The sequence below is a fragment of the Marmota monax genome, unplaced genomic scaffold, assembly GCF_021218885.2.
Source record: "Marmota monax isolate L192 unplaced genomic scaffold, Marmota_monax_Labrador192_F-V1.1 WCK01_AAM20220418_F8-fsc00153, whole genome shotgun sequence".
Taxonomy (NCBI): domain Eukaryota; kingdom Metazoa; phylum Chordata; class Mammalia; order Rodentia; family Sciuridae; genus Marmota; species Marmota monax.
The window spans coordinates 2,377,702-2,395,155 of record NW_026692146.1 but is presented as its reverse complement, the minus strand read 5'-3'; the positions used below and the strand labels follow the sequence as shown (position 1 = coordinate 2,395,155).

General features: G+C 36.0%; 1 protein-coding gene across 1 annotated transcript in view; it reads right to left on the bottom strand.

Moving 5' to 3' along the window:
* Dnah14 (dynein axonemal heavy chain 14) overlaps window positions 1-17,454 on the bottom strand; it is a 376,944-nt gene that overhangs the window by 58,442 nt on the left and 301,048 nt on the right. The window contains exons 66-70 of the mRNA XM_046419847.2: window positions 9,064-9,294; window positions 8,594-8,715; window positions 6,578-6,822; window positions 1,671-2,092; window positions 1,390-1,588 (exon numbers count right to left, since the gene is read on the bottom strand). Coding sequence (XP_046275803.1) covers window positions 1,390-1,588; window positions 1,671-2,092; window positions 6,578-6,822; window positions 8,594-8,715; window positions 9,064-9,294 — 1,219 coding nt within the window. The remainder of the gene's footprint in view (window positions 1-1,389; window positions 1,589-1,670; window positions 2,093-6,577; window positions 6,823-8,593; window positions 8,716-9,063; window positions 9,295-17,454) is intronic.

The window sequence follows — 17,454 nt, the reverse complement described above, 5'->3', positions numbered from 1 at the left end:
TCCTCTATACTTTTACCTTTATTGGAGAACCTAATATTTTTGTATAATTTTATGTTTATGAGTGTCTGAGACTCTGTCTGATATTGGGATATCAATATCTGCTGACTGCTGTGCTTTTGTTTCAATGGAAAGAGTTCCTTTAGCATTTTTTTTTTGTAGGGCAAGTGTAAAGGTAAAAAACTAAATTTTTGTTTTTCTGGGAAAGCCTTAATTTCTTCATTTTTGAAGGATAGTTTTCAGATACAGCATTTCTAGTTGACACTTTTTTTTTTCTTTCAGCACTTGGAATATATCATTTTACTGCCTGTGGCCTACAAAGTTTCTGCTGAGAAATCTGCTGGCAATCCCCTAGAAGCTACCTTGTATACATGAGTCACTTTTCTCTTGCTACTTTGCCAACTTGTTCAAAACTGAGTTATGTTAAAAATGATTACTATTATGTTAATAGTTTTCATATCAATGTTTGATGTTTACATTTTTCCTTGGTTGCTTCTAAAATGCCACAGAATCCCTGGATAACTTTCTATTTTTATTTTTTGTTTAAGCTACTGTTATAGTTTCTTTCTTATGTAAGCAAAAGAATCATAATAAATCCACAAGATCATTCGTTGATTCAATGGCTATAAGTGGCTATTTATCAAACATTCACTAAGTATCATGCTTTGATACACACACACACACACATACAACAGAGGACTATCCATATTTCTGGTATACTTAAAAGTAACCCTTTTCATGTTTTTATTCTGATTCCTAGTTTTTGTTAATGATCTCCAAACAGTCAACAAAATTTAATACAAACCACCACTCCATACCTCCTTGTGAATATCAGATTTCCTTTAAATTTCTTATTTTTCAGCACAACAGTGTGAATGCATTTACTGCCATAACATTTATGCCATTGTAGATATAAAATGTACAACACAGGAGCATTTGGAAAAATTCAATAGTTAAAGAATCTTGTCTAAGCTTTTTGGACAGATATGCTGTGGCTCAAATTTTCAAGGCTTTTTCATAAGAAAGTGAGGGCAATTTTTTTCAGGAGGGGTAAAGTTTAACTCCAAATGGTATCTAACGTGTGTGTGTGTGTGTGTGTGTGTATTCCTATTGACCACAATTAGATATTCTGCTTTGCATATTAGGCCTGCTATAACCATACTACTTTTTATTTATTTATTCATTAATTCAAGAATTAGTGAGCACCAATTGTACTCCCCACCAACTAGGAGGTACAGTGATAAAATAGGCATTGTGCTTGATTTCAATCTACTTTAATTTAATCAATTATAGAAGCAGTGACTTGGAGCACCTTGGAGATATTTTAGTATTTTGCAAAGAAAGACATTTTCAATTTTTTTCCCTATATCCAGACAAATTACTTTTACTTACTATTAAGTCTAGGCTTGGGTAGTACACTTTTAATATTTATCAATAAGCCAGAATATAAAAAGGTATTCCATTCTTTTTCTGATAGGAATCCAATGTCATCCTGCATTAGATTTCCATTAGCATTATTTTGCATGATTGCAGTGCAAAGCCGAAAGGAGAAGCAGAGTTTATGTTCATTAAACAGAGCTGAAGAAACCACCTAGAGGAAAAAAAATACAAAGGTTAGACTAACCCAGTTAGATTAAAGAAATATGCAAAATTCACATTAAAGAATATCTCACCTTAAAAATATTTCTTGTCAACACATCTACTGCATTTTTAACATGCTTGTCTAAACAATTTTTTTCTCTCTCCAAGTTAGGTTCTTCTGAGGTATTCATAATCAAATGAGATATTTGATTCAGAGATGTTCTCTCTCTTTTCAAGCCACTTTCCTGTTCTTTGTTTTTGGAAACTACTGATAAAACAAAAACCTGATGAAACCAGTCCAGGGAGAACTGGTACATGCAGTTGATTTGTGTAAGATCAGCCACTAGAAAGTAGAGCAGGGCACCTCGAGTAGCAATGGGGAGGTAGTTTTTATATGTTGCTTGCATTTCACTTTTTTCTTTTTCTGTTGCTTCATTGCGTCTTGAAATTTCATTTGAAATTATTTTGGATTTTCTTAAGGTATCTACCATTTCCTCATCATCTAATATGCATCCTAAAGAGAAACAAAAAAGTGAATTTAAATAAAAACTGTAGTAATATTAAGTACCTGTTTCTTCATTTGTACTCTTTTTTTTATTTGTTATTTTTAGTTATATGTGACAGAGTATATTTTGACATATCATACATACATAGAATATGTATCATACTTCCCATTATTGTGCTTGTACATGATGTAGAGTTACACTGGTCATGTATTCATATGTGAACATAGGAAAGTTATGTCTGAGTCATTTTACTGTCTTCCCATTCCCATCCTCCCTTTCTTCCCTCATTTTCTCCCTGCCCAATCCAGTGAACCTCCACTTTTCCCTCCATACCACCTATTGTGAGTCAGCATCATATATCAGAAAGAACATTTGGTCTTTGGTTCTTTTGGATTGGCTTATTTCACTTAGCATGATAGCCTCCAGTTCCATTCATTTATCAGCAAATGCTACAATTCTTTATGGCTGAGTAATATTCTATTGTGTATAATCGACATCATTTTCTTTATCCATTCATCTTTTGAAGGGCACTAGGTTGGTCCCACCGCTTAGTTATTGTGAATTGAGCTGCTCTGAACATTGATGTGGCCGTATCACTATATTATGCTGATTTTAAGTCCTTTGGGTACATGCTGAGGAATGGGATGACTGGGTCAAATGGTGGTTCCATTGCAAGTTTTCTTAGGAATCTCTGTACTGCTTTCCACTGTGGTTGCACCAATTTGCAGTCCCACCAGCCATGTATGAGTGTGCCTTTTCCCTCATATCCTCACCAACATTTATTGTTACTTATATTCTTGATTTTACTATTCTAACTGGAGTGAGATGAAGTGTCAGTGTAGTTTTAATTTGCATTTCACTAATTACTAGAGATGTTGAACATTTTTTTTCATATATTTGTTGACCATTCATATTTATTTTTCTGTGAAGTCTGTTCAGTTCCCTTGCCCATTTATTGACTTGGTTATTTGTGTTTTTGGTGTTAAATTTTTTGAGTTGTTTATATATCCTGGAGATTAATACTCTGAGGTGTGAGTGGCAAAGATTTTCTCCCATTCCATAGGCTCTCTCTTTGTGTTCTTGATTGTTTCCTTTGCTGTTAAGAAGCTTTTTAGTTTGATACCCTCCCATTTATTGATTCTTGATTTTACTTTTTGTGCTTTAGGAGTCTTGTTGAGGAATTCAGTCCCTAAGCCAACATGATGGAGTTGTGCCTACTTTTTCTTCTATTAGGTGCAGGGTAAGAGATAAGGGTCTAATTTTATCATATTACATATGGATTTCCAGTTTCCCCAGCACCATTTGTTGAAGAAGCTATCTTTTCTCCAATGTATATTTATGGCACCTTTGTCTAGTATGACATAACTGTATTTATGTGGGTTTGGCTCTGTGTCTTCTTATTCTCTACCATTGGTCTACATATCTGTTTTTGTTACTATAGGTCTGTAGGACAATTTAAGGTCTAGTATTGTGATACCTCTTGCTTCACTTTTCTTGCTGAGGATTGCTTTGGCTATTTTGAGCCTCTTACTTTTCCAAATGTCATTCTTTACTCTTTACATAAGAATTTCTACTGTGGGCTTTTTGTTGGTTTTATGCTGAAGATGGGCTTTTATGTTATGCCCCACTTTCTACTCCCTCATCTCTTCTTGATATTATTTTAGTATTTATGGGTTATATTTTTATTTCAGGCATACAGTAAGGAACCATCTATCATGTGGAATCAATTTACACAGTGAACCACTATATATAAGAGAATTAAAATTAAATTTACAGAAAATAACAGGCATATTATTATTTCATGTGATGTCCTGTGATATTTTGTATTCTAGTCTATCTTATTAAGCAAATAGAATTGAAATTGATTCCTTGACCATTAATTGGTTGGAACTCATCTTTTGAAAAAACATTACTTCTAGTGCTTTGATGTGTTATCTTAAATTTAACAACTTAAATATCCATTTGTTTTATTAAACCTATCTTTTTTCCAACGTATGCAAAGGTTTTACCAAAATATGACATTTGTTACATGAGTGGTCCATGAAATGGGAGAGGCTGTGGTTCTGAATCTTGTTAGATCCATGATGTTACCTTTTACGTATATTACATAGTACCTAGCTGTTTTGCTCCCTAGGGGTTACCAACTGATGGTTACAGTCTTATAAGGAAACATATGGAAACCTTGTCCTTGTAGCTACCTAGTTTTATCATTAATAGAAGCATAGTTTATTCAGATATTATAAAGAAAGAGCATGTTAAGTGTAATTAACATAGGAAAGGAATAAAGTCAGATCCTTCCAGGCATAGATGTGTATTTAAAATTTCATAGTAAACAAACACACTTCTAAGTGAGGATTTGCCTGTTGCTGACATAAGATATAATGAACTTTGAGCTTATTTTTTTTAATAAATGTGGTTGCAAAATATGAGTTTCAGACTTCTTTTAAAAATTATCCAGCTAGCACACATCTCTTTCTAGAACTGGGTCAAGACAATGGCATAGCAATAGTCAAAGATTTTTTGCACTTTTCAAGTTAGGAAAGGCACACCCTCTGTGGTGGTTTGGATGTGGTTTGAAAGTGGTTTGTCCTGAGGGTTCCTGGGTTGGGGGACTTGGTCCCTAATGTGATGGTGCTGAAAAACAGAGCCACCTTTAAGAGGTGGGGCCTCGTGAGAAGTGTGCTGGGGGAGATATTCTCAGAAGCGTAGCTCTCATGGGACCCCTGAATGAGGTGTTATATAAGAGCAAGCCTGATCCCCAACTTCTTTCTTGGAAATGTGATCAGATCCTTTCACATACACTCCTGCCTATGATATAAATAAACCTCTTTTCTATATAAAGTTAGCCTGTCTCAAGACTTTCATTATAGTAACCAAAAAGGGACTAATATACCCTCCTCACTACCTTCTCCACTTTATTTATTTTTTGGTAGTTTGGGATTTTTATGATAAAATGTGAAGTCCTATAAGGCACAAAAATAAGCATTTCTGAAATCTTAGGTATTTTATGCTGTAACAGTTTGTTTGTTTGTTTGTTTGTTTCTTTCTTTTTGTTTTTTAGATAGTTTCTGAAAATGCTGAACAAATCAGTGTTTTCTCCACATCCCAGTAATCTTACTGAGGCAAGACTAGAACTCCATATGATAGACATTCCTCTTTTGGTCATAGATCTCAGTAAAGTGCTGGTGTTGCAGTACTTTGTTGAGGAAGGCAATCCTATATTAAGGTGAATACATAAGTGGAGGGATACATACTTTTTGTGTGTGTGTTGTGGGTTCTGTAAGCATAATGTGGGAAGGAAAGGCTTAAATTCATCACTGCACCAAAATTGGTAGACCTGTCCTCGTTCTCACGAAGTTCATGGTTCTAGTTCTAGACAGTCTTAGGGAATGCCCTCCACTAGTGGTTTGGCTCCCTTGTGGCATTGGTGAATGGTGGTCAGGATGAGGAGCAAGAGACTGAGTATGGACTAAGGCTGTAGAAATGGGGGCTCACACAATATTGCTCCTGGGTATGGCAACTTTATGCCCTATCAAACTCTGTTTCTTCTTCAAAAATTATATCATTATTACTGTTTTATTATTTATATATTATATATTTATCTTTTAAAAAACTAGTTTTCAGCTTATTTTACTAAAGTGTCTGGTAATATTGAGTTTGCATCCTAGATAATGAGCCTTTTAGATTAGAAAAACAATATTTAATTAGTAATGAAAATTAGAATTGTGTAGAGAACTTTAAAAGTAAATACAAATCAGGGCTCCACCTGTAAATGTTCAGTTATTAAGTTTGTGGTGTACTCACAGGGCATTTGCAATAAAAATAGAAATAAAGAAGAGCAATAAAATATACAGATTACTCCTTATCCATAAACTTAATTGAGGAACTAAAATATATGAGAAATTTTGAAGTCCTAAGGAGTCACAAGTTAAAACAGAAAAATTCCATTATTAGATATTGTTATATTTTATTACAGTTGAATTAGGAGCAGATATGTCAGTGTGACCCAGGAATGTAACTTAAATTTAAGTTTAGATGCTGTAATGATTATGAATTTTTAAATATTTCTTACATGGAAGAGGAAAAAATTTCTACTGCTATTTTAATAAGCAGAGTATTTTAATGGCATAAATTAAAAATCAGTGAATTGTTTCCTTTTAAAAGATCCTTTAGTATTAAAACTTGGGGAAAACCCAATCTTTTGTCTCTGTAATCTAAAGTTTAGACATTTTATAGGTATCAGGTACTTGAAATACGGGCAAGGAGCCTAGGCGGGAACTAACCAGCATCTCTAAGATTTGTCCTATTCTTAGATTAAGATGGCCAACATCCTATGATATTCACAATGCTTAAGCTTAGAAATGGGATGGTTTGCCTGCATTAATCAGTTATCTTGTGAAAATTTTTGGTGCCAATTCAAAATTTGGTCCTTGTAACTTTTTATTCTGATCTTCATTCAAGGTCTCTTAATCTCACTAAACAGCTGCACTTACCTTGTGATTTCTGTAGTAAGTTCAATGTTTCTTCTTCCAGTTCTTCAATAGTTATAGCACCAAGAGAAATACTGTCTAAAATCTGGAAGCGTTGATATTCTAAATGAGGAACTTCATGACTTAATATAGTAGATAAGAGTTGATCTTGCAAACCTTGGAATGTTACTATGACGTTGATCATAGTAACAAAATTATAAACTGATGGAAGAAAATGGGGATTGTCTATTTCTGTAGATAAGTATAACCTAAACACAACAAAGATACCAGTTATTCAAAGAATATACAGAAGGAGAAAAATAAAACAAAATTACTTAATAATGCAAAACATTTTTTTTTCCTGGAAGAAGACAAGGTTAATTTTTAGTATTATTCAGCCTTGTAAACAAAGTAGTCTCTCAACTTACATTGTGTGAATAAGTTTCTATTTAAGACTTTAAAAAACACAATCATAAATTAGGTTCAGACCATATTTAAACATGAGGACAGAGTAAAGAAAAATGCTAAAGAGTAGGAGTTATGACCTGGAACTAGGCCATTTTTAAAGACTGGGTTTTACCCTGAATGAGAGAAGTCAGTTAGGGGATTTGAGCAGAGAAGTGATATGATCTTTTTAAGTGACCTCTCTAGCTGCTGTCTTGAGAACAACCTGGGCAGAGGTGGGAGGTAGAAAAATGGGAAGTTAGGTCGTGAGAGATGAAGGTGGCTTAGAACAGGGTGGTGGCCCTGAGAGTAGCAATCAAATAAAGTGAGGACAACTCTTCAATCTATTTTGAAATTGAAGCTCAGAGAGGTTAAATAAGTTGCCCATATCAATGGCCAGAAAGTGAAGAGGGCACCTGTTCTCGAAGTCTGTCTTCTAAACAGTGTCCTCTATCCCTTCCTCAAGTACACACATGAGGACAGGTTGTCAATTCAGGAAAAGGTAGCTTTATGTGCATTTCTAGAGCTGTAACTTAATTACAGTGTATCCACTGAGAAAAAAGCATGGTTTAACATGGTGTTTTCCAAAGGGTTATTCCATGCAACAGTAAAAGGGTTCAATGAATAGGGAGGTTTTTAAATTCCTAACAGAAAGTCCCTGTTTAACTTTAACCCACTGCTTTAAAAAAAGCCTTGGATACCTTTTATTTGGGTGATACCTGTTAAATCCCTGAAAATGCTGTTTTGAGGAACATAACTTGGGAAAATGTTTTATTAACAGAACAAAGGACAGTAGGAGAGAGAATTCTAAGAATGAGGCAAGCCTGCAGCCCTGCTCTGGGGAAAGTGTACACAGCCAAACAGACCCTTTGGGGAGAAGCTGCACAATTATTGGGAAGGAGTGCAGAACAACTGGCTAGGGACCCTTCAAATCTTCTGGTTCCCTTGCTGATAACTTGCTTACCCAGAACTCCTCTGATGAGAAACTGATTTTCTGATATGTTTGTTTATAAGAAGAGAATGAAACATGAACAACTCAAATATCTTATTTTCTTGGAAATCATATTTTTGTGGTGATCAAATTCGACTTCATAATAAGTTCTTTGTGAAGTTAGCTAGTGGAAGTGGGTTTCCAAGAGGCCAGTTCCATCTGGGAACATGAGTACAGTATTTTTATCTCTAGGCAAATATCTCTTTTTGCATGGCTATTAAATATGGGTTTGTTTTCTAAAGCAGCAAAAGCTTGCCCTACCCAAGTATATGTTAGGCAAGTGGAACAATCCGAGCTCTGGATCAAGCATGGCCAGTGTTTGTTACCCTCTCTGCTCAGCTTCTGAAATTCTTCAAGAAACCCACAGATTTCATTGGGCACAGTTTGAAAAATACTGGTCAATAAATAAAAATCTGTTCTTTATTCTGCACACTGATGAGTGCTATTTGCCAGCAACACACGAACAAAAAGCATATTCAAAATGCAACTTTACTTTTGCCGTCAGGCAGGTGGGAGCTTATCAAGACGAAAATACAAGGCCTTGAACATTATCTGTCTTAAAAAAATATAGACATTTGATACAATTTAACTGTTAGAGACATTACCTAAATTTGGAATTGTATTCCATCTCACAGTCATCAATTCTTATGAAATATTGCCCTCTTTTCTGATAGATATCCTTCTTCAGAATTGCCATCAAGCCTGGAGAAAATGTTTCAGGGAGATTCTGAAAAATAAAACAAAAAACAAAGAACAAAACAGATATAATTAAGAAAATGATCCTAGATAATCAGTTGAAAGCACTACTATTTTAAACATTTAAATCTTATTAAATACCTGGAATGAAAGACAGCTCTAAGAGAACTGAATATTCAAAACTCACTGTAGATATTAAATGTGTACATATGTTATATATATATATATATATATATATATATATATATATATATATATATATATATAAATTTTTTTTCTCTGACAGAGTTACCTATCACTTAAAATTTTTAGTCTTTATGCTCATTGTATATAGCATGTGTTGCTGGAAATAGGGAATTAGGTCATATTGTCCAAACACCTTCAAGAAGACACTCTCTCCTGTTTTCATAGCATTTTCAATCTTTTTGGAGTAATTGTTATCCTCAGCAGAGAGCTCTTGCAGCCCAGTTCCTTCCATCTGTTGGATCCAGTTGTGTGCTTGCTTGTGTGGGTCAATCATCAGTGGCCACTGCTGGCAATTCTTGATCAAGATGGCATTCTCTATTGAGTTCTGACCAAGAGGTAACCCCTGATTATGCCATTGGCGTATCTGGAATGAAACCATTAGTACTTTGAGATTTCATAAAATTCTTCACATCTTTAGTATACTCTGGGATACTTAAGGATTGTACAGAATCATTGCCTTCAGAATATAAAATAATCTTTCAAAAGACTAAAGAAATGAACAATTTAAAGAAACTTGGATGTGAAATTTTTAAAATGGTAATTATTCACTAACTTACACCTTTTTGTTCATCAGTAAAGACATTTACAGGGCCCAATCACAAAAAGATACTGTGGGAGATATAAAAATATGAGAGTGCAGCTGTTTCCAAGGCTCTTAGATGTTAATGCACATACAAAACATGCAATAATATAAAGTTATACAAATATGATAACAGCTACTCTATTTCAAACCTACCACCTGACAAGCACATATGTGTGTGTGATTTAGTTAAATTACTCAAATGCCCTCATTTCTCAGGCGGAGGAACTAAGGCTAAAAGGTTAGGTCCCTGACCATGATCATAGTGACAGCATAGAGGCAGAGCTAGGATTTGACTCAGAAGCTGACTCCATGCCTATTCATGACAGAAAACAGTATGTTGGGAGAAAAAGGCCTAGAAATCTCAAGGATGTAGGAGAAGGAATGAGACATCGGGAACCTTCTGGCAAAAGGTAGCAAGGACTTCTCTGGAGAAATCAGGGATGCTTTCCTACGATGAATTGCATACTCTTGAAGTCTGCATAAAAGGAAATATAAAAGATAATAAAAAATTCTGAAAAGTGCAAGTGTTCCTGTCACTGGAATGTAGACCATGTTTGAATATAGGCAAAGACAGGAGTGAAGGTTGGTACAGTGAGAGGAACAGGCACCCTGAACTCAATAGCAAAGCAGAGATTCTATTTTCAAAAAGTAACCATTCTTTTGACTCCACTCCTTTCTTTCTCATTTTACTTATTTATATATTCCTGAACAATACAGTGTTGCTTAATTTTTGAACTTCAGATAAATGAAATCTTAAACCCTTTGTTGGGTGTCTGCCTCCATCCATGTTGTCTAGCTGTATTTATTCATTCTCATTGCTGTCAAGAACTCCACTTTATCAACATACCAAGATTTACTTATCTATTCTGCTGGGGAGGGCACTTGGATGGTTTCAAGTCATTCACTATTAAGAATAATAAATAAGTTTATTATTTTATAATAAACTTTTAAATGTCTATTGATAGAGTTATGTATGCATTTCTTGTAGGTAAAAAACTAGGATGTGAAGTTGGGTCATAGGGTGGTATATTTTAAATATTAGTGATGAAAAGCAGTTTTCTAAAATAATTATAGCATTTTACATTCTCATCATCAGTTTTGAGAATTTCTGTTATTCCATATCCTTGTTAACTCTTGATATTTTCAGTCTTATACATTTTTGTCAATCTGATAGTCTGCAATGTGGTATCTTTATCATTTTGGATTTAAGTTGCATACTCCTAATGAGCCCCTAATGAAGGTTAAGCATCTACATATGTTAGCTGGCTAGTTGGACATATTCCTTTTTGTGAGCTGCCTGTTCAAGGCTTTTGCTCACTTATCTACTAGATTGTATATGTCTTTATTTCTTACTGACTTTTACTAGTTCTTTTTATATTCCAGAGAGAGCCCTTAAACCTGAATAGCAGGTCTAAACTTTAATGTATATCTGCAAAAATTTGTATTTTTTTCATGTCTTCTTTTTTCAATTCCATCTTTCCCCCCTTGCCTTTCTATACTCCTAGTACAATGTTAAATACAAGTGTTGATAATGGACATCTCTTTGTTACATACATGATCTAGAAGGCAACATTTCACCAATGCCTCATTTTTTCAATTCTAATTTCTTCTTTGGCTTATGGCTAGTTTAGGAATATATTTCATCATTTCTCAAAATATGAGGATTTTCAAGGTATCTTAATACTGGTTTCTAGCTTACTTGCATTTTCGTTAGACAACATACTTTGTGTAATTTCAGTTCATTATCATTTGCTAAAACTTGTTTTATGGTCCATCATATGGTCAACTTTGGCAGTGTTTTACCTGTGTTTACATGGAATGTGCAAACTGTAGGCACTGGCTACAGTGTTCTGTATATTTCCATCAAGTCTATTTCTTTTTTTTTAATATTTATTTTTTAGTTGTAGTCGGATATAATACCTTTATTTTATTTATTTATTTATATGTGGTGCTGAGGATAGAACCCAGGGCCCTTTATGTGGTAGGCGAACACTATACAACTGAGCCACAACCCCAGCCCTCCATTAAGTCTATTTCTTGAGGAAGGATTCAACAGGGCGGCGGGCGGGGAGGCAGCGCTTTCAGTACCTCCTCAGCCACGTGGACAGAGAGACACATCAGAATGTTTGGATTCTGCCTGCTGAGAAACTCCCAGCAAAATTCTGCTGAAGTGAGACCTAGGCGGGGAGTTTGGGATTATTGGAGGAGACAGCTTGCCCCAGACGGGTGAATCTCGGCCACCCTGTGCGCGGAGGTGCAGGCCGCCGCAGCTGTCTGGCGATCGGCGCAGAAGGAGGTGTTTCAGCACTGCCGGAGATTGTGTGCGGCGTAGAGACTCTTTGAAGAGGTTGCTAACCAAGCCTTCATGAAACAGCGGACCGAGAACTGAAACCCAGACTGGGACAGACCAGAGACAGGCCAGACCCACCCCTCCCATCCGACACTCCTGCAAGGAGTCTCGGGCTGACATCACCATAGTTTGGCGGACGGGATCCCTTCCTAGCGGAATCGGCTTCAACAGGTGTGTGACTCCCATCCCCACCAGATACATACAGCTGGGAAACCTCAAAAATCTTGCTCCAGAGCTCCGTGGATGTGACTGTAGGGGCCGAGGGAAGCAGAGGGGACTCCCGACCCCCAACTCCCCCTACTACCAGCAGCTACACCCAAGGCCTTAGCTGCCAGCTCCCTGGGGCTTGGCCACTGAAGGAGTCCAGGCAAATTAAGCTGATGGTTCCCAGATCACCCGCTCCACAACCTTGGGGTCCAGTGAAAGGCAAACAGAGAGAGTGCTCAGTCGTTCGGGAAATAGGGAACTCAGGGGGGCAGCAAGTGTAACTAGATCTGTGGAGATCGCCTCTGGTGAGCAGGGACCAGAGAGCAGGGACCGGCTGGCTGGCAGGAGGAATGGGGGGAGGGGCCGGAGAAGAGACTAACAGGATTGGAGAGACGCCCAGTAGGGGAAGAGGAGCCGCCTTACAGGGATTGCTGCCGGCACATAGAGGGCAGAAGCTCGGCTCAGAGGGCACAGCTCCACCTACTGGAAGAGAAGAAAATAGAACTCTAAGACTTTATCATTTTTTTTCTTTTCCCTTTTCAATTTTTATTGTTCTTTCCATTCTCCTTTATTCTACCTATTTTTATCTCCCTCTTTCTCTTTAAGGACTTCTTCCTTCCCCTTCCCCCTAACTTTCATCCCAAGCATTACGACTTTCATTACATGTAATTTTCTAAATGTAAATAGGTGAATGTTCCGAGGCTGTCTATAGGGCTCCTAAGTACCTAGCTATTTCCAAATACCCTGATCCATTCGCCTGTTAATATCCCCCTTCAGTAGAGCAATCTTCCAAAGTAGCCAAGATATACTAACCTTCATACCATCATAACACCCAACCTAAATATAAAGTCCTAAGACCCAACAACAGATCACTATATGCCTACAGAATCTGTAAGCCTCTTATGAAAGGAATGAATCCGCTTTAAATTACAAGAAAGTCCAACATCTCTAGACATAGTCTCCCACCACAAAGGAGAGACCACAGAGATATACAAAACCAAAACAAATTTATAGGAGAAAACAGAAACACAGCAGTTAAACAGAGTTGGAAAGTAATGTGAACACCATGAAAAAACAAGGGAAAAAGGATTACAAACAATGCAGGACAACTTAAGTTTACAGGAGAACCTAGAGGCATAAGAAAAATGGACAGAGAAAGAACTCAAGGCATACCTGACTCCAATGGAATGGAATCTTAAAGAAGTCATTAGACAGCAAGTCCAAACAATGAAAGAATACTTTGAAAATGAATTACACAAGCAGATTCAAGAAGCAAAAAATAAACTCTACCAGGAGATAGAGATTTAAAAAAAAATCAAACAGTAATCCTAGAAATGCAGGAAACCATAAACCAAATCAAAGACTCAAATGAGAATATTACAAGTAGATTAGATCAAATAGAAGTCAGAACATCAGATAATGAAGACAAAGTTTATCAACTCGAAAAGAGTATAGTCAACGCAGAAAGGCTGGTAAGAAACCACGAGCAAAACATCCAAGAGATACGGGATGTCATAAAAAAACCAAACTTAAGATTCTTTGGGATAGAGGAAGGTATAGAGGTCGAAACCAAAGGAATGAGAAATCTTTTGAATGAAATAATTTTAGAAAACTATCCAGACATGAAAGATGGAATAGATTGCCAAATCCTGGAAGCCTACAGGACCCTAAACATACAAACCATAATAGACCAATTCCAAGACACATAATTATGAAGATATCCAACATACAGAACCAAGAGAGAATATTAAAAGCTACAAGAGAAAGGAGGCAGATTACATTCAGGGGTAAACCAATTAGGTTAATGGTTGAATTTTCATCACAGATGTTGAAAGCGAGAAGATCCTGGAACAGCATATTTCAAACGCTGAAAAATAATGGATTCCAACCAAGAATATTGTATCCAGCAAAATTAAGCTTCAGGTTTGACAATGAAATTAAAATATTTCATGATAAACAAAAGTTAAAAGAATTTGCAGCCAGAAAACCAGCACTGCAAAGCATTTTGAGCAAAACACTACAAGAAGAGGAAATGAAAAACAGCACCCAAAACCAACAGTGGGAGGTAACTCAGTAAAGGGGGGAAAAATAATCAAAGAGGAAAAACAAGCCAAATTAAAATAATAAATAAAATAAATAAATACATAAATAAACATGACTGGAAGTACAAACCATATATCAATAGTAACCCTAAATGTTAATGGCTTAAACTCACCAATCAAGCGACATAGGCTAGTAACTTGCATTAAAAAACCAGATCCAACAATATGCTGCCTTCAGGAGACTCATATGATAGGAAAAGACACACACAGGCTGAAGGTGAAAGGTTGGGAAAAATCATACCACTCACATGGTCCTCGGAAGCAAGCAGGAGTGGCCATACTCATATTGAATAAAATCAACTTCAAACATAAATTAATCAAAAGGGATAAAGAAGGACACTATATACTGTTAAAAGGAACCATTCACCAACAAGACATAACAATTATCAATATGTATGCATCAAATAATGGTGCTGCAACGTTCATAAAACAAATTCTCCTCAAGTTCAAGAATCAAATAGACCACAACACAATAATTATGGGTGACTTCAACACACCTCTCTCACCATTGGACAGATCCCCCAAACAAAAGTTGAATAAAGAAACTATAGAACTCAATAACACAATCAATAACCTAGACTTAACTGACATATATAGAATATATCAACCATCATCAAGTGGATATACGTTCTTCTCAGCAGCACATGGATCCTTCTCAAAAATAGACCATATATTATGCCATAGGGCAACCCTTAGTAAATATAAAGGTGTGGAGATAATACCATGCATCTTATCTGATCATAATGGAATGAAACTGGAAATCAATGATAAAAGAAAGAAGGAAAAATCCTGCATCACTGGAAAATGAACAATATGTTACTGAATGATCAATGGGTTACAGAAGACATAAAGGAGGAATCAAAAAATTCTTAGAGATAAATGAAAATACAGACACAACATATCGGAATCTATGGGACACAATGAAAGCAGTTTTAAGAGGGAAATTCATTGCCTGGAGTTCTTTCCTCAAAAAAAGAAAAAACCAACAAATAAATGAGCTCACACTTCATCTCAAAACCCTAGAAAAGGAAGAGCAAAACAACAGCAAATGTAGCAGAAGGCAAAAAATAATTAAAATCAGAGCGGAAATCAATGAAATTGAAACAAAAGAAACCATTGAAAAAATTGACAAAACTAAAAGTTTGTTCTTTGAAAAAATAAATAAGATCGACAGACCCTTAGCCATGCTAACGAAGAGAAGAAGAGAGAGAACTCAAATTACTAACATACGGGATGAAAAAGGCAATATCACAACAGACGCTACAGAAATACAGAAGACAATTAGAAATTATTTTGAAAACCTATATTCCAATAAAATAGAAGATAGTGAAGACATCGATAAATTCCTTAAGTCATATGATTTGCCCAGACTGAGTCAGGAGGATACTCACAACTTAAACAGACCAATATCAATAGATGAAATAGAAGAAGCAATCAAAAGACTTCCAACCAAGAAAAGCCCAGGACTGGATGGGTATACAGCGGAGTTTTACAAAACCTTTGAGGAAGAATTAATACCAATACTTTTCAAGCTATTTCAGGAAATAGAAAAAGAGGGAGCTCTGCCAAATTCATTCTATGAGGCCAACATCACCCTGATTCCGAAACCAGACAAAGACACCTCAAAGAAAGAAAACTACAGACCAATATCTCTGATGAACATAGATGCAAAAATCCTCAATAAAATTCTGGCGAATCGGATACAAAGGCACATCAAAAAAATTGTGCACCATGATCAAGTAGGATTCATCCCTGGGATGCAAGGATGGTTCAATATATGGAAATCAATAAATGTTATTCACCACATCAATAGACTTAAAGATAAGAACCATATGATCATCTCAATAGACGCAGAGAAAGCATTCGACAAAGTACAGCATCCCTTTATGTTCAAAACATTAGAAAAACTAGGAATAACAGGAACTTACCTCGACGTAGTAAAAGCTATCTATGCTAAGCCTCAGGCTAGCATCATTCTCAATGGAGAAGAATTGAAGGCATTCCCCCTAAAATCTGGAACAAGACAGGGATGCCCTCTCTCACCACTTCTATTCAATATAGTTCTCGAAACACTGGCCAGAGCAATTAGACAGACGAAAGAAATTAAAGGCATAAAAATAGGAAAGGAAGAACTTAAATTATCATTATTTGCAGATGACATGATTCTATACCTAGAAGACCCAAAAGGGTCTACAAAAAAACTACTAGAACTAATAAATGAATTCAGCAAAGTGGCAGGATATAAAATCAACACGCATAAATCAAAGGCATTTCTGTATATCAGCGACAAAACTTCTGAAATGGAAATGAGGAAAAACACTCCATTCACAATATCCTCAAAAAAAATAAAATACTTGGGAATCAACCTAACAAAAGAGGTGAAGGATTTATACAATGAAAACTACAAAACCCTAAAAAGAGAAGTAGAAGAAGATCTTAGAAGATGGAAAAATATACCCTGTTCATGGATAGGCAGAACTAACATCATCAAAATGGCGATATTACCAAAAGTTCTCTATAGGTTTAATGCAATGCCAATCAAAATCCCAATGGCATTTCTTGTAGAAATAGATAAAGCAATCATGAAATTCATATGGAAAAATAAAAGACCCAGAATAGCAAAAGCAATTCTAAGCAGGAAGTGTGAATCAGGTGGTATAGCGATACCGGATTTAAAACTATATTACAGAGCAATAGTAACAAAAACAGCATGGTACTGGTACCAAAACAGGCGGGTGGACCAATGGTACAGAATAGAGGACACAGAGACTAATCCACAAAGCTACAACTATCTTATATTTGATAAAGGAGCTAAAAGCATGCAATGGAGGAAGGATAGCATCTTCAACAAATGGTGTTGGGAAAACTGGAAATCCATATGCAACAAAATGAAACTGAATCCCTTCCTCTCGCCATGTACAAAAGTTAACTCAAAGTGGATCAAGGAGCTAGATATCAAATCAGAGACTCTACGTCTGATAGAAGAAAAAGTTGGCTCCGATCTACATATTGTGGGGTCGGGCTCCAAATTCCTTAATAGGACACCCATAGCACAAAAGTTAATAACAAGAATCAACAAATGGGACTTACTTAAACTGAAAAGTTTTTTCTCAGCAAGAGAAACAATAAGAGAGGTAAATAGGGAGCCTACATCATGGGAACAAATTTTTACTCCTCACACTTCAGATAGAGCCCTAATATACAGAGTATACAAAGAACTCAAAAAATTAAACAATAAGAAAACAAATAACCCAATCAACAAATGGGCCAAAGACCTGAACA